This window comes from Crotalus tigris, unplaced genomic scaffold (assembly GCF_016545835.1).
Source record: "Crotalus tigris isolate CLP2741 ecotype Arizona unplaced genomic scaffold, ASM1654583v1 scf7180000017690.20705106771:4171800, whole genome shotgun sequence".
Classification (NCBI taxonomy): domain Eukaryota; kingdom Metazoa; phylum Chordata; class Lepidosauria; order Squamata; family Viperidae; genus Crotalus; species Crotalus tigris.
The window spans coordinates 174461-195322 of NW_024096569.1; the positions used below are offsets into that span (position 1 = coordinate 174461).

The window sequence follows — 20862 nt, forward strand, 5'->3', positions numbered from 1 at the left end:
CAACCTGGTCGTTAAATGAATCCGGCTCCCCCCCCCTTTGCTTGTCAGGTTGCAAAAGGGGATGGTGTGACCCCCGGTGGGATGCCGCGACAGTTGAAAATGTGAGACAACTGCCAAGCGCCTGAATTTGGATCATGCGACTGCAGGGATACTAAAATGGTTGTTAACGTCACTTTTTTCAGTGCCAGTGTGACTCTGACCGGTCACTAAATGAACTGTTAAGTCAAGGACTACCTGTGTTCAAGGAGAGAAGCCACCTGGCATTAAGGAGAAATTTCCTAACGATTCACCAGAGGAACAGCCTGCCACTAGAAATTGTGGGCGCTCCGACAATGGAGGCTTTTAAGAACAGATTAGACTAGGGGTCTTCCAACTTGGCCCTTTGATGACTTGTGGACTTCAACTCCCAGAATTCCTCAGCCAGGAAGTCCACAAGTCATCAAAGGGCCAAGTCTGAGCTGGCTGAGGAATTCTGGGAGTTGAAGTCCACAAGCCATAACAAGGCCAAGCTTGAAGACCCCTGGCCTAGACAGCCACTAATCTGAAATGGTATAGGGCAGTGGTTCTCAACCTTTCTAATGCCGCGACCCCATAATACAGTTCCCCATGTTGTGGTGACCCCCAACCACTTATACATCGCCGGGTGCCAGGGGCGTGGCCAAAGAAAAGGGGGAAAAAATGGCGGACATCCTTGTTTGGCGACCCCTGTGAAATGGTCGTTCGACCCCAAATGGGGTCCCGACCCACAGGTTGAGAACCACTGGTATAGGGTCTCCTGCCTGGAGAGAGGGGGGGGCTGGACTAGAAGACCTCTGAGGTCTCACCCAGTTCTATTCTGATTGGTTGACCTCTTCCGCTCGCTATCCCAGAGCCCTGAACCTTGGAGGGGGGGAAAATAATAATAATAATAAAGGGCCTGCAGCTGTCTGGAGGACTCTGCGGGCCCATCACACGTCCACCTCGCTTGAATGCTTCTCCAAAGAACAATTTTTATTTCCCACAATGGCAGCCATTGTATAAAAAAAACCACTTGTGTTCAGTTAATCTCGGCCCCAGTGTAGAAACCTCAACCCCCCCACCCAGCCCCCTCCCCTCTTTTTCCAACGCTTTCCCCCTTTTGGGGGGAGAGGGGAGAAAAAAAAAAAACACATGAACTAACGGGGTGACAAAAGCCCGGGAGGAGAGGGGGGCTGTGTGCACAGGGGTCACCCGTACCCCCCTCCTCCCTTTTCAGGTCCTGAGTTCAGGATTCCCCGCGCTTTTCTTGGATCTCCAGGGAGCCCCCCTGGAGGGGTAGATCCCTCGACCGCCCTCGATGCCAACAGACACCCCCCCCAACCCTTTCCCCCCCTCCCCTCAATTCCCAAACGAAACCCCCGGGGAGAAGCACCCGGGTTTAAATAGGAACAAAAATCAAACAGAAAGATCAGAAAAGAAAAGAAAAAAGAAAAGAGAGAGGATCAGGGGGTAACTTGGGTTTAAAAAAAGCGCCCCCCCCCCACGAAAGTCCGGTTGGTCAAACCTCACAGTCCCCTTGTCTCCGGCTGAAACCCGGGGAGGGTCGGCCCTGCCCCCTGGCCGGGCGAAGAGGCGCTCCCGGCTCGCGGCTGCTCCAGACCCAGGACGGGACGGCCGGTTCGGCTGCGTTCCCCCCCCGGGTGGGTGGGGTGGCGCGAAGAGGGGGGGCAGAGAGAGGGGCGGGCGAGGGGGGGGGAGGCTGCAGCCGGGCTGTCATGCAATGAGTTTGCAGTGGCACAGCTCCTTGTACATCTGCCGGCGGAGTTTCGGCATGTCTTGCTGCGTGAAGGCGAAGGGCAGGCCCAGGGCCAGGAATTTGGAATACTGGGGAAGGCAAACAGAGACAAAAAAAAAAAAAAAAAAAAGATTTGAGGATGGACTTCCGGATCGGGGTTCAAAGGAGGGAGGACCTGGGTGGGCTTCCTGGCAGAAGTTTCATGACCCTGCTAGGGAACGTCATCAAGAGCTAAAAATGCAAAACAAAACCCTTCCTCCTGATGATGTTCCCTAGTTGAGTCATGAAACAAGCAAGGACTCCACAGTGGTCCTCCTCCTTCCCCTCTTTTCCCCCTCCCCTCTTCTCCTCCCCTCTCCCTCCTCCCCCTCCCCTCTTCTCTCCCTCCCCTTCTTCTCCTCCTCCCCTCTTCTCCCCCTCCCTTCTTCTTCTCCCTCCCCTCCCCTCCCCCTTCTTCTCCCCCTCCCCTCTTCTCCCTCTCCTCTTCCTCCTTCTTCTCCCCTCCCTCTTCTCCCCCTCCCCTCCCTCTTCTCCCCCTTCCCTTTTTCTCCCCCTCTTCTCCCCTCCCTTCTTCTCCCTCTCCCTTCTCCCCTTCCCCTTCTCTCCCTCTTCTTCTCTCTCCCCTCCCCTCCCTCTTCTCCTTCTCTCCCTCTTCTCCCCTCCCTTCTTTTCCCTCTCCCTTCTCCCCTTCCCCTTCTTCTCTCCCTCTTCTTCTCTCTCCCCTCCCCTCCATATTCTCCCCCTCTCCTCTCCTCTTCTCCTTCTCTCCCTCTTCTCCCCTCCTCTTCTTCTCGCCCCCCCCTCTTCTCTTCCCCCCTCTTCTCCTCCCCCCCAAGCACCTTTCCCAGGAGCAAGCTTTATTCAAAGCAGAAAGGGAGGGGGGCGTTACGAGCTGCCCTTCCAGAACAGCTTCTGCCTTTGAGCAGGTAGAAAAAGGGCCCACCAGGCTCCTGGTTTTCCCCCCTCCCATCCCCCCAGTGCCAGCCCCCCCCCCCCGAGCCCCCCATCTCACCTGCAGGACGAAGGCGCCACAATCACTGTCATTGTTTTGTCTGGCGATGTTCTGGGTGGGAGAAAGGAAACGGTCAGAGCTGGCGGGCAGAGAGCACAGGGGGTCCGCAGCCCCCCAGGCTTCTCGCCCCCCTGCAGCCTCACCTGACCTGGCAGCCCGAGGGTCAGCCCCCTTCCTCACCTGGGCTCCCACCAGCCAAGCCCAACATCTCTAAGCCATGTTAGAGACACAATCCTGGCCTTGATCCTGGTTAGCGTTGGCTTCTGCCCAGCATGGGGGGGGGGGACACGGGGCCTTTGCTATTGTTCTCTTCTGCTACAGCTCGAAGGATCAGGCGGAATTTTGGCCAGACCCAGAAAAAGGCCAAATTTATGTATTCACCTAAACCAGGGCAGGGCAACCTTGGCTCTTTTATGACTGGTGGACTTCAACTCCCAGAATTCCCGAGCCAGCCACGCTGAGGGGAAAGGGAGAGGTTTCCAAGCTGAGCCATGCTGGCTCAGGAATTCTGGGAGTTGAAGTCCACGTGTCATAAAAGAGCCAGGGTTCCGCACCCCTGACCTAAACTAAACTGAGAGCCAGTTTGGTCTCGCGGTTAAGAAGCTAGCCTAAAAGGCAGGAAACGGCGAGTTCTAGTCCCGCCTTAGGCACAAAAGCCGTGTGGGTGACTTTGGGCCAATCACCAGGAGACGGCGAGTTCTAGTCCTGCCTTAGACACGAAAGAGAGCTTGATGACTTTCTGCCAACTGCCAGGAGACAGAGTTCTAGTCCCGCCTTAGACATGAAAGCTGACTGGTTGAATTTGGGCCCATCACCAGGAGACGGTGAGTTCTAGTCCTGCCTTAGGCATCAAAGCCGGCTGGGTGACTTTGGGCCAATCCCCAGGAGACGGTGAGTTCTAATCCCGCCTTAGGCACAAAACCCAGCTGGGTGACTTCGGGCCAATCACCAGGAGACGGTGAGTTCTAGTCCCGCCTTAGGCATGAAAGCCGACTGGGGGACTTTGGGTGAATTCTAGTCCTTGGGTGCCTGGCATGCCATCCACACTGCACGAGGCCTGTTCAGGCCTGAGGTCTACCGCCTGCAGGCCGTGGGGTGGTGCCAGCCGCAGCTTTGCCACCCTTCTGTCCCCCAAAGAAGGAAAGAAGGAGAGAGAGAGAGCGAGCGAGAGAGAGAGAGACGCAGCAGGCTGCAGCTGCGGGCCAAGGTGGGGTGATGCTCCTGGGTTAAATTTGGGGGCGCCCAACAAACGGCCCTCAATGGGTGGCCCCAAGAAAGTCAGTCCCTGGGATCCCCCCCTGCTCCCTCATGCCTGGGAGGAGACACCCACCATCTGGAAAACCCCTCTCCAGCCGTCTCGGAAGTCGGGACGATTCTTCTTATCCGCTTCGGCTTGTAGGTACTTGCAGATGTGCTACGGGGAGGGGGAGGAGGAAGAGGAGGAGGAGGAAGGCAGGTGAAAGAGCAGCAGCCCCACTGCCACCCCATCTCCAGCCAAGGCTAGGCAAACTATCGGCATGCACACAACAGCAAAAAATCACATGCGTCGTTCAAAAGCAGGCTGAATGCAAACTTTTTGCCTTTCAATACAAAGCGGTTTGCATGAGGGCCTGTTTTCTGGACTAAGGCAACCTAGCACTGAGGAGGAATTTCCTGACGGTGACAACAATTAACCCGCGGAACAGCTTGCTACCAGAACGTGTGGGGGCTCCATCACTGGAGGCGTTCAAGAAGAGATTGGGCAAGCCTTCCTTCCTCCCTCCCTTCTCCAACACTGGAAGTTTTTAAGAAAAGACTGGACAGCCATTTGTCTGAAATGGTCTAGACATTTCCTGCCTGAGCAGGGGGTTGGACTAGATGACCTCCAAGGTCCCTTCTGAGTCTCTTATTTTTTTCCCTCCCTCCAACACTGGAACTTTTAAAGAAGAGACTGGACAGCCCTTTGTCTGAAATGGTTAGGTGGGTTTCCCTTCCATGTGTTATTCTGTTATTCTTTTTTCTTTCCTTCCTTCCTCCTTCCCTCCCTCCCTCCCTCCCTCCCTTCCCTCCCTCCTCCAACACTGGAAGTTTTTAAGAAGAGACTGGACCGCCCTTTGTCTGAAATGGTGTAGGGTTTCCTGCCTGAGCAGGGGGCTGGACTAGATGACCTCCAAGGTCCCTTCCGAGTCTGTTATTCTGTTATTTTTTTTCCTTCCTTCCTTCCTTCCTTCCTTCCTTCCTTCCTTCCTTCCTTCCTTCCCTCCCTCCCTCCCTCCCTCCCTGGACCGCCCTTTGTCCGAAATGGGTTAGGGTTTCCTGCCTGAGCAGCGGGTTGGACTAGATGACCTCTGAGGTCCCTCCCGGCTCTCTTCGGATTCTGATTAGTAAAACATTATTTTCAAAGGGGAGAAAAAAAAACCCCGAGCAAGTCTAGTTTTTCTTTTGGGAAATGCACTTGGGAGGGTGGAGGAATCCCCCCCGCCCCACGGACGTTGCTCCCAAGCCCTTTCCCGCCTTACCTTGGGACACCGCCGGTTGAGGGTGCGCTGGGAGTCCAGGTAGGTGATCTTCTTCTGCTTCACCTCCACACAGATCAGTGACCAGTGGACCTCCAGGTGGATGGGGATCAGGAGAATCTCCTTGTTGAAAATGTCCACCTGTGTGTGTGTGTGAGGAGGGGAGAAACCACTCAGAGGGATGCCCCCCCCTTCTCCCTACCTGGCTGTGCTGGCGGGTGGGGGGGGCTCCCCCAGGACCCGGGGTCTAAAAGCTCCCCCCCCTGGGCTTTGTCTGGGGACACCGGCCACACCTTGGGGTGAGGTTTCCGGGTAGCCACGCCCAACAGAACCCTTCGGGCAGGCGGGACTACAAGTCCCATACCTTTCCCCACAGCTCAGCCTTGGCAACTGACTCGTACTTAGGACGGTCGCAGCGTCCCGGGAGGGGAGGGTCACGCGATCCCCTTTTGCGACAAGCAAAAGTCCATGGGGGGGGGAGGGAAGCTGGATTCACCGCTTAACGACCGTGTTATTAACTTAACGACTGCAGGGGTTCAGTTGACAAACTGCGTCAAGGAAGGCCGTAAAGCGGGGCTAAATTCACTTCACGAGTGTCTCACTTAGCAACGGAAATTTGGGGCTCGTAAGTTGTGGTCATTAAGTCGGGGACTACCCAAAGGGGCTTGTAAGAGTTGGAAAGCAGAGAGAAAATAAGGTGTGTGTGTGTGTGTGTGTGTGTGTGTGGTCTTAACTTTCCTCTCCTCTTTGCAGACACCTTCATGTGATGGCTACGGGTGTCCCCCACTTAGGACCAGGCCAAGGGTGGGCAACCCTGGCCCTTTCATGACTCGTGGACTTCAACTCCCAGAATTCCTGAGCCAGCATGGGGGAACTATGGCAGTAATCTTCAACAAATAGAGGAAGCCCTTGATTTACGACCACGATTGAGCCAAAAAAAAAAAAATTCCACTGCAGGCAGTTGTTAAGCGAATTTTGCCCCATTTTGCGACTGTGTTTGTCGCCGTTAAGTGAATCACCGCAGCTGTTAAAACTAGTAATGCCATCGTTAAGTGGATCTGACTTCCCCACTGACTTTGCTTGTTAGGTCGCAAAAAGGGGTCAGGCGGCACCTCGGGAAGCTGCGACCGTCATAAATACGAGTCAGTTGCCAAGCGCCCGAATGTTCTGACCCCGTGACCACGGGGAGGCTTCAAGGGTCGTCAGTGTGAAACAGTCATAAATCACTTTTCTCAGCCACTAAAGGAACTTGTTGTAAGTCAGGGACTATAGTATGTGTCACAACCACAACCTGGTTACACTATAATCGCACAATGTGTGGGTGGGGTGGGGACTGGCCCAGCTCTTAACGCTGCTCTTTTCTCGTTTGACTCTAAGCAAGCCCCCTCTTCAAGAATGGCCTCTTAATAAGTAATAAAGTTGAAAGGGACCTTGGAGGTCATCTAGTCCAACCCCCTGCTCAGGCAGGAAACCCTACACCATTTCAACAAGCCACCTTGAGAGGGGTTTAAAAGTGGCTTAAGGTGCTCAACATGTAGCTCCTGAGCATTGGGCTGGTATGATTTTTACACACACAAACACACACACACACACGTTTTCTGAGGTTTTTGCGGGTGTTTGTATGTAGGTCTTTGGTTATTCGGGTTTTCTCCCGTGTAAAATTGGAAGTGTCTTGGTGACATTTTGACGAAGTCCCATTCGTCATCTTCAGGCTGGTGTTTTCAGCTTCGTGCTTCGAGGAACAATTTGTGGTCTTAGCTGTTTCCTCCTTTTAACTGCCAGTGCGGGTATGAACTGATTGGGTGGAAGCTTGGCTGTATTCTAATTGGGTAGAGGTGTGTTCTGATTGGTTAGGAGCTTGGCTGTGCTCTGATTGGCTGGGGGGTTGGCTGTGCTCTGATTGGCTGGGGGAGTGTTCTGTTTGGGTGGGGGCTTTGTTGTGCTCAGGTTAGTCTGAGTTGCAGGAGGATTTAAGATGGTGGACTGCCTTGCTATTTTTTGGCTTCGCGTTCGAAGCCAAAAAATAGCCCCCACCTAAACAGAACACTCCCCCAGCCAATCAGAGCACAGCCAACCCCCCAGCCAATCAGAGCACAGCCAAGCCCCTAACCAATCAGAACACACCTCTACCCAATCAGAACACAGCCAAGCTCCCACCCAATCAGTTCATACCCCCATTGGCAGTTAAAAGGAAGAAACAGCTAAGACCACACATTGCTCCTCGAAGCACGAAGCTAAAAACACCAGCCTGAAGATGACGAATGGGACTTCGTCAAAACGTCGCCAAGACACTTCCAATTTTACACGGGAGAAAACCCGAATAACCAAAGACCTACCTACCTACATACATACATATATATATATATATCCTAAAATATTCAGAGTCTTCTTTCTCTTTCATTTTCAACATCCACCTGTCCATTTCTGCAGAATCTAGAATTTTTTCGATTAACTCGTCCTCCATTGGTCATTCTGCGTTTTTTTCAACGTTGAGCGAATACAATTCTTGCTGCAGTTAATACATATAATATTAAATATTACATGTGGTTTTTTTTTTAAAAAAAAAAATCCGGCCTGGGACTCTGCACGTTTGCAAGGATCTGGACGGCAATTTCTGAGGCCCTTCTGGTTATTCACCGCCCAGAGCCTGTCTCTTAGGGAGAAGGCTGATTATGAAAGGCAAAATAAAGACAAATAAATATTCCTTCACCCTCTTTGGCCAGTTACAGGGGATCCTCGACTTGCTAAGTTCGTTTAGTGACTGGTCAAAGTTACAAAGGAGCTAGAAATCCCTCCCAGGTCCCTTCCAACTCTACTATTAATACAGTAAATGGAACTGCTTGCCACCAGAAGTTGTGAATGCTCCAACACTGGAAGTTTTTAAGAAGAGACTGGATAGTCATTTGTCTGAAATGGTATAAGGTCTCCTGCTTGAGCAGAGGGTTGGACTAGATGACCTCCAAGGTCCTTTCCTATTATTATTGTTATTATTTGTCTGAAATGGTATAGGGTTTCCTGCCTGAGCGGGGGGTTGGACTAGATGACCTCCAAGATCCCTTCCATCATCATCATCATCGTAATCATCATCATTATTATATGATTATGATTATTATATATGATAAGAAGCAATGGATGGAAACTGAACAAAGAGAGACCCAGCCTGGAATTAAGGAGAAACTTCCTGACAGTGAGGACAATTAACCAGTGGAACAGCTTGCCACCAGATTTTGTGGGCGCTCCATCACTGGAGATTTTTAAGAAGAGGCTAGACAGTCACCTGTCTGAGATGGTATAGGTTCTCCTGCTTGAGCAGGGGGCTGGACTAGAAGACCTCCAGGGTCCCTTCCAGCTCTATTCTATTCAATTACCATTATTATTATTATTATTGACCATTTTTCACACTGACAACCATTGAAGCTTGATAATTCACGGGATAAATTCACATGCTGGGCAAGAGACTCGTATTTATGACCGTTGCAGAGCCTGGGATCACGTTTTGCAATCTTGTGACGAGCAAAGTCAATGGCCGGAAGGCGGATCCTGCTTAACGTCCTTGTCGCTAACTTAGCAACGGCGGTGATTCAACTTAACCAAGCGTGGCAAGAAAAACCTGACCAAACGGGGCCAAAGCCACCGAACGGCCGCCTGGCTTAGCGAAGGAAGAGGCTGGGCTCCGTCGTGTGGCCGTTAAGCCGAGGACGGATGGCCTGTGGTCTCTCTCCCGGCCCTGGCCGAAACTTACGTTTTTGGTCCAACGCTTCACGCCCTCGTACCCCTTCGTTCGTAGCTTATCGTAGAAAAAACTGTTGAAAAAGTGGACCTGGGAGGAGGGAAAAGAGAAAGGGAAAAAAGATGGAGGGGCAGAAAAGCCAGGAGGGGGTCGTCCCCCCCCCCGTTTGCCTGCCGGGCGCCGATCAAAGCACCCATCCCAGGCAGGAGGGGCGGGGTGGGGTGGGAGCGTTGCCCGGGCGAAACGCTTTCGGATTCCGACCGTCGTGCGCACCCTGAATGAACTTGCAAAGCTGGCAAAACCAGGCTCACCTTTTCCGGCACCGTGTCCATCACGAGGTCCCCGTACATGTTCATGACCTGCTCGAAGGGGGGGGGGGAGAGCAACGAAGGGGTTGGGGTTAAAACGAGGCCGCAACTCAAGAAACCTTTGCGAGGGAAGCCAGCCCGGGGTGGGACGGGTCGAGTCATTTCAGCAGGGCTGTATTTTTGCCCCCCCTAAGGGTCGGTACCCTCCCCGCCCAGTATTAAGTGGGGGCTCAGGACAGGCAGAGAGTGAGCAGGAGAGAGTCTCTGGAGCTCAGGGCTGAACGGTGGGGTCCCTGGGGGTCTCCGAGCTGGTTTCCTTGCAGACGTCTCTTGACCCAGCTAGGGAACATCATCAGTGCTAGAAGGGAGGAGGAGGAGGAGGAGGAAGAGGAGGAGGAGGAGGAGGAGGAGGAGGAGGAGGAGGAAGAGGAGGAAGACTGTGGGGTCCCTGGGGGTCTCTGAGCTGGGTGGTTTCCTTGCAGACGTCTCCTGACCCAGCTAGGGAACCTCATCAGTGCTAGAAGAGGGGAGGGGGAGGATGAGGAAGAGGAGAAGGAGGCAAAGGAGGGGGGAGGAGAAGGGGGAGGGGGACTGTGGAGTCCTTAGTGTTCTCTGAGCTGGGTGGTTTCCTTGCAGACGTTTCCTGACCCAACTAGAGAACATTATCAGTGCTGGAAGGAAGGAAGGAAGGAAGGAAGGAAGGAAGGAAGGAAGGAAGGAAGGAAGGAAGGAAGGAAGGAAGGAAGGAAGGAAGGAAGGAAGGGAGGGAGGACAAACCCCGGAGTCCTTGGTGTTCTCTGAGCTGGGTGGTTTCCTTGCAGACGTTTCCTGACCCAACTAGAGAACATCATCAGTGCTAGAAGGAAGGAAGGAAGGAAGGAAGGAAGGAAGGAAGGAAGGAAGGAAGGAAGGAAGGAAGGGAGGGAGGACAGACCCCGGAGTCCTTGGTGTTCTCTGAGCTGGGTGGTTTCCTTGCAGACGTTTCCTGACCCAACTAGAGAACATCATCAGTGCTAGAAGGAAGGAAGGAAGGAAGGAAGGAAGGAAGGAAGGAAGGAAGGAAGGAAGGAAGGGAGGGAGGACAGACCCCGGAGTCCTTGGTGTTCTCTGAGCTGGGTGGTTTCCTTGCAGACGTTTCCTGACCCAACTAGAGAACATCATCAGTGCTAGAAGGGAGGAGGAGGACTGTGGGGGTTCTTTGACGCTCTCTGAATTGGTGGTTTTCTTGCAGATGTTTCATGACCCACCTAGGGAACGTCATCAGTGCTAGGAGGGAAGGGGGTTGTGGAGAGGAGGAGGAGGACTGTGGAGTCCTTGGCGGGGTCTGAGCTTGGTGGTTTCCTTGCAGACGTTTCATGACCCAACCAGGGAACATCATCAGTGCTAGATGGGGGGGTGGGGGGTGGGAGAAGGGGGACCACTTTGGAGGCTCTCTAAGCTCAGAGGCTTTCCTGCCTGCCACATGGGAGTGACTACCAAACCAGAAAGGCAAAATTGTTTCAGCCCATTTTTAAAATTCAGCCCAGGGGCAGGTCAGGAGCCCCTCCAGGAGCAGTCGCGGGGCCAACCCCTGGCGAGTTAGGCCCTGTGGGGTCGCTGGCCTTTGCTCCCATTGCTCCGCTGCCCGGGACTTTCTCCGGCATCCTCCCCCCCTCCGTCCATCCTACCTGGTCATTGAGCCAGTTCGACCCAAACAGTGTCTGCAGGTCGTCCATGGTGACCACGTGGCGCTTGTAAGTGACCCGGAAGGTGCGGACCACGGCGTTGCCCGGCATGCGCTGGTAGGACTGGATCAACTGGTTGACCAAGCTCTTCCTGCAGGGGCCGAGAGAGAGGCAGGCCTTGAGTAACGCCCAGGGGGAAGTGGGAAGGCCGGGGCAGGGCGGGAATTTGGAGCCCTCCATCCCCCCCACCATTTGACCCATATGGGGCAAATGGCCTTCCAAGCCTAGAAGATCTGCCAGAGTCCCAGGGGTAGGCCACCTTGTGGACTTCAACTCCCAGAATTCCTGAGCCAGCATGGGGGAACGATGGCCCCCTTTAGGACACATGGACTTCAACTCCCAGAATTCCTGAGCCAGCATTGGGGAACTATGGCTCCCTTTAGGATACGTGGACTTCAACTCCCAGAATTCCTGAGCCAGCATGGGGGAACTATGGCTGCCTTTAGGACTTGTGGACTTCAACTCCCAGAATTCCTGAGCCAGCATGGGGGAACGATGGCCCCCTTTAGGATACGTGGACTTCAACTCCCAGAATTCCTGAGCCAGCATGGGGGAACTATGGCTCCCTTTAGGACTTCAACTCCCAGAATTCCTGAGCCAGCATGGGGGAACGATGGCCCCCTTTAGGATATGGACTTCAACTCCCAGAATTCCTGAGCCAGCATGGGGGAACTATGGCTCCCTTTAGGACTTGTGGACTTCAACTCCCAGAATTCCTGAGCCAGCATGGGGGAACGATGGCCCCCTTTAGGATACGTGGACTTCAACTCCCAGAATTCCTGAGCCAGCATGGGGGAACGATGGCCCCCTTTAGGATACGTGGACTTCAACTCCCAGAATTCCTGAGCCAGCATGGGGGAACTATGGCCCCCTTCATGACTGGTGGACTTCAACTCCCAGAATTCCTGAGCCAGTTCTTTGAAGAGTTTCATCTGTCAGAACCAGGACACTGACCCTTCAGCTGCTAGAGAGGGGTGGGCAAGCAGGCATGTAGGGAGGGAGGGAGGGAGGAGGAAGAGCGGGGGGGGGGAGAGGGGAGGAAATGGGGAGGGGGGGAAGGTCGTACCTCTGTAGAGTGGAGAAGTCCTGCTGGAAGATATCCTCCAGCTTCTCCACCACCTCGTCCACGCTGATGGGGATCAGGCTGCCGTACGTCTGCAGGAATTCGTCCAAAATGTCTGGTGGGAAAGACGGGAGAAAAGCTTGAAGCCGCCAAATTCAATCAACCCTTTTTTTGGGGGGGGGGGATTCAATGAGGGGGCGAAAGGAAAGGGGAGGGGGGCTGCCTCTAAGGCTGCTGAGAAAAAAAAAGGGCTTTTTAATCAACATTTAACGCCAATCTTTAACCCACCCGGGCCTTTTTAAACAGTGGATTTTGCAACAGGCAACCCTCGACTTAAAAACAGTTCATTCAGCGACTCAAAGTTACTTGCAACTTGTTTTTCACGCTTGACGACCGTTGTAGTAAAGTCGCGTGATCCAAATCCCGCCGCTGGGCGGCGGTCCCGTCTTTACGACGGTCGCAGTGTCCCCTTTTGCGACCGACTTTACAAGCAAAGTCAACGGGGGGATGGACGGACGTCGGGTTCACTTAACGACCGATCGACTGCAGCGATTCCCCTGAACCACGTGTGGCGAGACGGTTCGTCAAATGGAGCAAAGAACTTAACCAATGCCTCATTTAGCAATGGATGTTTGGGGCCGTTAAGCCGAGGACTGCCTGCTAAGAAGAGAGCCGGTGGCTGCGACCGGCACACGCTCTCCACACACACACACACACAGACACACACACACGCTCCTCTTACTGTGTACGCAGGTGATGTGTTCTTCCCGCAGCAGGCCGGGCTGAGCCGCGTTCTCGCCCGGCCTCTCTTCTGCCTCCTCGGGAGCTGCCTCGGCCGGCTGGCTGCCAACTTCCCCCCGGACGGCCGGAGGGTCCGGCAGCCGGTCCTTGTCTCGGGGCCCTTGGAAAAGCTCCTCCGCCACGTGGCCTCCGATGCTGCAGACATTGCTGATGAGGATGGTGGCGTCTGGCACGCCGGGCAGAGAGCAGAGGTCGCCGTCCGGAGGGAGGGAAGCGAAGCCGTTGGGAAGGGCATCCAGAGCGTCTGCGGGGGGGGGGGGGAGAGGAGAATTGAGGGCTGGCTCGTTGCGGTCGTTGGAACGGAGGAAAAACTGCCCAGAGGGGCAAATATGTCCCTGTCCCGCAAAATTCTATAAACGAGTAGCCGGATCTGACATGTGGGGGTTGGATCCTCCTCCTGCGTCCACTCGGGTTTCTCAAGGTTGGCGACTTTAAGATGGGTGGGCTTCGTCTCCCATTACTCCCCAGCCAAGGTGGGGGGAAGGTTGTGGTGGGCCTTTGGGATCTTTGATATGTACATCCCTTACGGCCCTCTTAATCTCTTATGATCCCTTCCTCTGCAATCTCTCCACCCTGGTGGGAAGGATGGAAATAGACAGGCATGGCTAGCTGAGGAATTCTGGGAGTTGAAGTCCACAAGCAGGGGTCTTCCAACTTGGCCCTTTGATGACTTGTGGACTTCAACTCCCAGAATTCCTCAGCCAGGCACGGAATTCTGGGAGTTGAAGTCCACAAGTCATCAAAGGGCCAAGCTGGAAGACCCCTGGATTAAACGGACCCCGGAAAGGATCCGGATCTGAAGGAGAACTTCATTCTCCGGGAAACAACGGGGGGGAAGGGCTGGTGTGCTGTGCTCCAAGGGGTTGCAAAGAGTCGGACATGACTTAGCCGCTGAACAACAACAATTGTGCTGTTAATTGTGAACTGTCTGGAGTCTCTGGCAGGCCCGCAGTACACAAATATAATAGGGTCTAATCTGTGTCAGTCACCAGGACTAAAGGTTTCGTCTTCCGAGCTTCCCGGCTTGTCCTGGAGCCCGTCTTTGGGGAATTTCTCTCTGGCAAAGCCTGTGCCTTGGGCTACTCTGTGTGTGTGGCTTTTGAGTTGTTGATTGGGGTGTTGAAGCTGGCTATTAAGTCCTTGGCTGTTTCCTTGGGCTGTCCAGCCCTATCCTCTGAAGTACTTGATAAGCTGGTGGTAAATCAGCCCTCCAGTTGGCCCGTTTCCCAGGCTTCGGTCGCCTCCCTGGCTGTTTTTGGCCCTGCTCGTCCCACAATCTTAGTTGGGATGTGTCTGAATATTGGTACTCAATCTTAGTAGCTACAAAATTGTACGTATGTCCCGTGTAACAAAGTTTTCTGCACGAGTTCAAAAGCTTGGAAAATTATAAAGCTTTGGTCCCGGGGACCGACCCAGATTGGATCCCACCACATTATGCGGGGGACACGTCGATTTGCCTTCGTTCATTCAGGAAAAATATAATCATTAAATAAAATAGGAGACTTTCCCCCTCCCACCACCAAGTTAGGCCGTAGACGGTCAACGGCCGTTTCGCCTGGCGTTTTCCAAACCATGAACTGAGGCAACGAGGCCCAACAGCCTCTGACATCACGACACCCCAGTGTAAATACACCTAAACCGCCCTGCCTCGTCTTTGCAACCTTTCCCGTTACCCTTTGCGTCCCTGCGTCTCAACCTCAGCGATTATACGGTAAGCAAGGTGGACTTCAACTCCCAGAATTCCCCAGCCGGAAAGAATTCGGGCTGGATTGACCAGAATTCAGCGTGGAAAGGGGGACAAGGACACCTGTGGCTGGAGTAGCTTCACTGCATTTTTTTTTTTTTTTTTTGATTGGGTAGCTTTCTTAATAGACGGCGGGGATGCGGTGGAAGTGATATACCTCGAGTTCCGCAAAGTGCAAGAATAACCCACGGCAAGCTAAATTAACCAACAGGTTAAATATGGGCTACATGGCACGACAATTAAAAGGGAAACTGATATGCTGGCTGGGGAGACCTGGGGGGGGGGGGTTGAAGACCACCCCTCTTAAAAGTCGCTGAGGTTGAGAAACACCAAATGGTTTTGGTGGCGTTTTCTGGACTTTCTAACTTATCTTGCTCAAATCAATCAATGTCTGGGGCAGAGAACCATTAATAAAGCTTGCTAACATTGGAGTTAAATCAGTGGTTCTCAACCTTGACCATTTTAAGGCATGTGGACTTCCAACTCCCAGAATTCCACAGCCAGCGTTGCTGGCTGTGGAATTCTGGGAGTTGAAGTCCACATGCCTTAAAATGGTCAAGGTTGAGAAACACTGAGTTAGTTAGACATACAATATTGTAATAAGAGATGATAAGGCATGGCGGGATAAAGAACTGGGCGGAAAGCCAGCATTTCAAACTAATTGGACAATGTGATTTACGACTGTTAAGTTGTAGGAGAGAATTGGGCTTTGATCTATATGCTCAGGGGAGGGGAATTCAGATTTGGGCTTTGCCTATGTACCTGCTGATGCTGTGCTTCTCAAATAAAGATTCTGTAAGGTAAACAATGCCTCCAAGTTCTTTGAAGAGTTTCATCTGTCGGAACCATCACACAGGTTGCAATTTGAAGAGAGACCTTCCCTAAGGGCAGCACTGTTGAACAGGGGGTCTTTCCGCTCAGGATACCAACCCAACTTGCTTGTTGACAGACTGGGGGGATGGAATGCCCGGCAGTTCAAGCCAACTCTTAATGCGTTACTTCTAGGAAAGCCCACACATAAATTAGCACATTGAAGGAACTGCGAGGTCCCAGAATGACAGATTCGGAAGGGACCTTAGAGGTCTGTCTACTCCAGGGGTTGGCAACCTTTCTGGGCTGGTGGCCAGCTGGAAAAGGAAGGGACAGGCACCTTTATGCATGCATGCGCCCATGCGGCTGCGTGCGCGTGAATGGGGGCCGTGAGCATGTGCGCTCTGCAAATGGGGCTGCTAGTGCCAGAGCGCAGCTTGGTTAGCACTATTGAGAGGCTTGTGGCTTGGCTAGCGCCAGCGACGCAATTTGGCTAGTGCTGGTGCACAGCTCACGGCTTGGCTAGCGCCGACTTGCCACTCACCTACCAACAGCGAGAGACTCACGACTCGGCTAGCACCAGCACAAGGGGAGGGGGTGAGCGCTCGCACATGCACGCATGCACTGGCCAGCCACTCAAACAGCCCGTTGGCCAAATGGTATGGGCCACGTCTCATAGATTTTGGACAAATGGCTGTCCAGTCTCTCCTTAAAAAACCTCCCATGTTGGAGCACCCACAGGTTCTGGTGGCAAGCCGTTCCACGGGTGAACTGTTCTCCTGTCAAGGGGTTTCTCCTTAGTTCTAGCTTGGACCTGGGTTCTAGAGCAGAATCCCCCGCGTTTCCCTTTTACCTCCATCTCCGTCCAGGCCGTGCTGTGGCTCTCCCATCTTCCTAGTCCTGGGGGACACCTGGGACCCCCGGGCTGGGTACTTGAGGGGAGGGGCCGGCTCTTCCTCCTCCTCCAGCTCCATCGCTCCATCATCCTGGTCGAAGCCCGCCCGCCGGACCTCCATGTAGTGTGGGAAGGGGGACGCCTCTTCCATCAGGGCCCCCAGCAGGTTGAGGCGGGCGTGCTGAGGCGTGGATGGAGACGGGGGGAAGGCTCCCCCCAATTCGTAGTCCAGCCGGGGCTCTGACGAGGGAGCCTTGCAGCCGGCAGAGCGGAAACGGCCCTTGGCCGTGCTCGGGCAGTCCTCTGTCTCTGCTCCCAACGGGCATCTTTTCTTAAAGACGGCGGGAAGGTGGTCGTCGTCGGGCTGGGAGCCGGGGGACAGGGACATGGACGACCGGGCCCGCTTGGCCCCTCCTCGCCGGCGCCCCTTGGCCGCCATCTTGCCCCACAGCTTCCAATGGAAGGCCAGAGAGGAGCTCTTGGAATACAGGAGCATCCGGAAGGCGCGCAGAGCCCGCTGTCGCTTACGGCGGAAACAGTAGTGTCTGGAGGTGCCCGGCCTCGTGGCCGGAGCGCCGGTGGCCACCTCGAAAGGCCAGGCGTGGCCCCCGCTCCTGGCGAACTTGCCCCGGGGGGCTTTGTGCTGGGGCAGCTGCGAAGGGCCCCCCGCCACCCCCCAGCGGGAGACGCAGGAGAGATCCCACTGGCCCTCGCGTCCCTCGTCGCTGCTGGAGGAGGAGAGGTTGAAACTGGGCAGGGGCTCCTGGGCGCAGGCCAGGCGTCGGCTGCCCTCGAAGCCGCCGCCTCGCTGGTGCTCTGGGTCCCGCCATTCCCGGGAGGCCCTGCAAAAGCGGTCTGGGTGTCCCATGGGGTCGTGGAGGCTGGTGGAGGCCCCCCAGTAGTTCTTCTCTGGGAGGCTTTCCTTCATGGCTCCGACGGGCTGGAGGGGGGAGAGAGAAGAAAGAGACGCAGTCCTGGTCAGGGGGAGAAGGGGCCGGCGGGCTTCCCAGCGGAAGGATCGGAAACTGACCGGTGACTCGTTGGCTCACCGGGTGACACAAAAGCGGGCTTTGCGGATCGGAGGACAACAGGACCCCAAAGGCCGCAGTTAGGGGACGTCGGCCCACGCCCTGCTTGGTGCGACCCCATTTTATTTCTTATTTCTTAGGTGTTTACCCCACCTTTATTCTAAGTAACTTGTGATTGGCCCAAAGTCACCCAGTCAGCTTTCGTGCCTAAGGCGGGACTAGAACTCGCCTTGTCCTGGTGATTGGCCCAAAGTCACCCAGTCCCTTTCGTGCCTAAGGCGGGATTAGAACTCACTGTCTCCTGGTGATTGGCCCAAAGTCACCCAGTCCCTTTCGTGCCTAGGCGGGATTAGAACTCACCTTTTCCTGGTGATTGGCCCAAAGTCACCCAGTCCCTTTCATGCATAAGGCGGGATTAGAACTCACCTTCTCCTGGTGATTGGCCCAAAGTCACCCAGTCCCTTTCGTGCCTAGGTGGGACTAGAACTCGCCTTCTTCTGGTGATTGGCCCAAAGTCAGCTAGCTGGCTTTCGTGTCTAAGGCAGGACTAGAACTCACCATCTCCTGGTGATTGGCCCAAAGTCACCCAGTCAGCTTTCACGCCTAAGGCGGGACTAAAACTCACCATCTCCTTGTGATTGGCCCAAAGTCACCCAAACGGCTTTCATGACTAAAGTGGGACTAGAACTCACCATCTCCTGGTGATTGGCCCAAAGTCACCTAGGCAGCTTTCATGTCTAAGGCAGGGCTAGAACTCGCCGACTCCTGGTGATTGCCGGGACTAGAACTCACAAATCTCCTGAGGATTGACTCAAAGTCACCCAGCTAGTTTTCGTGCCTAGGGCAAAACTAGAACTCGGCACCTCCTAGTTTCTACCTTAACTAGTAGGGCAAACTGGCTCCCTGACCTTGGCTTTAGGCCAATGTTTCTCAACCTTGACCATTTTAAGGCATGTGGACTTCAACTCCCAGAATTCCACAGCCAGCAATGCTGGCTGTGGAATTCTGGGAGTTGAAGTCCACATGCCTTAAAATGGTCAAGGTTGAGAAACACTGCTTTAGGCCCACTTCAGCCATTTTCTCTACATTTTCTCCACTTTAAACACAGAGCAGCCCCTAAAAATGCAGCAGAGTGGAAAGCATTTTGGAGAACGACCCGTGTTCCTCTTTCACGACAGCTTCCGAAGAGTCAGCGCTTTTCCTGGCCTGTGAGAACTCTCTGGGCAGGGACAGAGGGAGCCAATTCTGCATTTCCCCTCTTGGCTGTTCAGAGGCTGTCGGGAAGCCTAGCACTGTTGTTGCTTTGTGTTTAAACCGCACACAATTGTTCAGAGAAGATGCTTCACTCGGGGCGGGGGCTAGGAGGTTTGCCTGCCCGCCGGCCTGCGCTGCCCATACTTACAACAGTCCGTTCAGTGACTGGCACTGAAAGTGTGACTTGCGAGTGTTTTTCAAACTTACGACCTTTGCAGCGTCCCCCGGCTCACGTGATCAAAATTCGGACGCTGGGCAACTGACTCGTATTTATGACGGTTGTAGCGTCCCAGGGAAGGGGGATGTCAGGTGATCCCCTTCTGTGACCACCTGACAAGCCAAGTCAATGGGGAGGCCAGATCCATTTAACAACCACGTTGCTAACTTAACAAGCGCAGTGATTAACAACTGCGGCAAGAAAGGGCATAAAATGAAGCAAAACTCACTTAGCAACCATCTCCCTTAGTGACAGGAATGTTGGGTTCAATTGTGGTCGTGAGTCGAGGACTCCCTGTATAAGTGCAGTCTTAAAAACTGCCTTGAACGGACTCTCTGGCCACTTTTAGGACCGGCGGACTTCAACTCCCAGAATTCCCCAGCCTTTCTCCACCTCCTTAACAAGCGAGAGCCTTGACCCTCCTTAAAGCCTCTTCCTAGACCCAGACACTCGGCACATGCCCAGGAAACCATCAACCCTTCCCAAACGGTCAGGCTGAGGGTGGGAATTCCCAGAATTCCAATGGGCCAGCTGGGGCACCTGGGAAGGGGTCAAAACTTGGAAAAATTAGGCCGAGCGTCAGGAACAGTCAGGCCAGGCTGATTTTGGCAAAAAAAAAAAAAAAAAAAAAGCGTGACTGGACTTCAACATGCTGGCTGGGAATCCTGGAAGTTGTAGTCCAGATACCTTAAAGCAGTGTTTCTCAACCTTGACAATTTTAAGGCATGTGGACTTCAACTCCCAGAATTCCACAGCCAGCAGTGCTGGCTGTGGAATTCTGGGAGTTGAAGTCTACATGCCTTAAAATTGTCAAGGTTGAGAAACACTGCCTTAAAGCAAGACTGGGTGGGGAATGCTGGGAGTTGCAGTCCAGATACCTTAAAGCATGGCTGGGAATCCTGGGACTTGCAGTCTAGACACCTTAAAGCGGGGCTGGGAATCCTGGGTCTTGCAGTCCAAATACCTTAAAGCGGGGCTGGGAATCCTGGGACTTGCAGTCCAGACACCTTAAAGCAGGGGCTGGGAATGCTGGGACTTGCAGTCCAGACACCTTAAAGCAGGGGCTGGGAATGCTGGGACTTGCAGTCCAGACACCTTAAAGCAGGGGCTGGGAATGCTGGGACTTGCAGTCCAGACACCTTAAAGCAGGGGCTGGGAATGCTGGGACTTGCAGTCCAGACACCTTAAAGTGGGGCTGGGAATCCTGGGACTTGCAGTCCAAATACCTTAAGGCAGGGCTGGGAATGCTGGGACTTGCAGTCCAGACACCTTAAAGCAGGGCTGGCTGGCTGAGGAATCCTGGGACTTGTAGTCCACAAGTCCCACAGGGCCCCAGATTGGACCCTCCCTCCTTTAAAACGTCCCCCACCCCCCTGCCCCCATGGGCGCTGATCCGGGCTGAGGGAGGGGGGTCAGCGGGGCGCAGGCGGGGGCAGGCAGCCCACCCCCCTCCGGGCCAGGGCCGGGCGGCCCAGAGAAAACAGCCCAGGGTCCCGGGGGGGCCTCCCCGGCCACGGGCCACTCGGGGCTCCCGGCCAGGGCCTCCCCCTCCCCGCAGCCCAGGAGACCCCCGCCAGGCCGGAGGGGCGGGGCCACGCGGGCGAAGGGGCGTGGCCGGGAGCCGCCTGAGGGGGGCCGCATGGCGCGCGGGGCACGACGGGAGGGGCGCCTGGGGGGTGGGGGGAGTCGAGAGGCCGGGAGGGGGCGAACAACAGGGGAGGGGTCCGGGCCCTGGCGGGCGCTCCTCACCGTCTACGCAGCGAGCCCGGGCGCGGCCCCCGCGGAAAGAGGCCGGGCAGCCAGGGAGGCCCCGCGCTCGCTCTCCCCTCCCGGCCGCCTCCGCCGCCGCCGCCTTCCCTCACAAACTGCCGCGGCTGCCGGCGCCGCCCAATGGCGTCATCAAGCGGCGTCGGGAGGAAAGGGCGGGGGCGACGTAGGGGAGAGGGAGCGGCCGCTGGGGCGCGTGACGTCACGCGGCGGCGCCTCCCCCGTGCGCATCATCACCGCGTCACTCCTCATCCTCTTTCC

The 20862-nt window shown here is 54.8% G+C and overlaps 1 protein-coding gene across 1 annotated transcript; it reads right to left on the minus strand.

Moving 5' to 3' along the window:
* Window positions 1–1460: 1460 nt before the first annotated feature.
* SENP3 (SUMO specific peptidase 3) lies at window positions 1461–20736 on the minus strand. The gene is made up of 11 exons (XM_039337853.1): window positions 20584–20736; window positions 16294–17275; window positions 12828–13130; window positions 12089–12200; window positions 10966–11113; window positions 9302–9349; window positions 9003–9080; window positions 5264–5401; window positions 4096–4179; window positions 2766–2816; window positions 1461–1842 (listed from the first exon to the last, which is right to left on the minus strand). Exons 2-11 carry the CDS (start codon window positions 17261–17263, stop codon window positions 1732–1734), a joined length of 2043 nt encoding a protein of 680 aa, XP_039193787.1. The 5' UTR covers window positions 17264–17275; window positions 20584–20736; the 3' UTR covers window positions 1461–1731.
* Window positions 20737–20862: the final 126 nt, after the last annotated feature.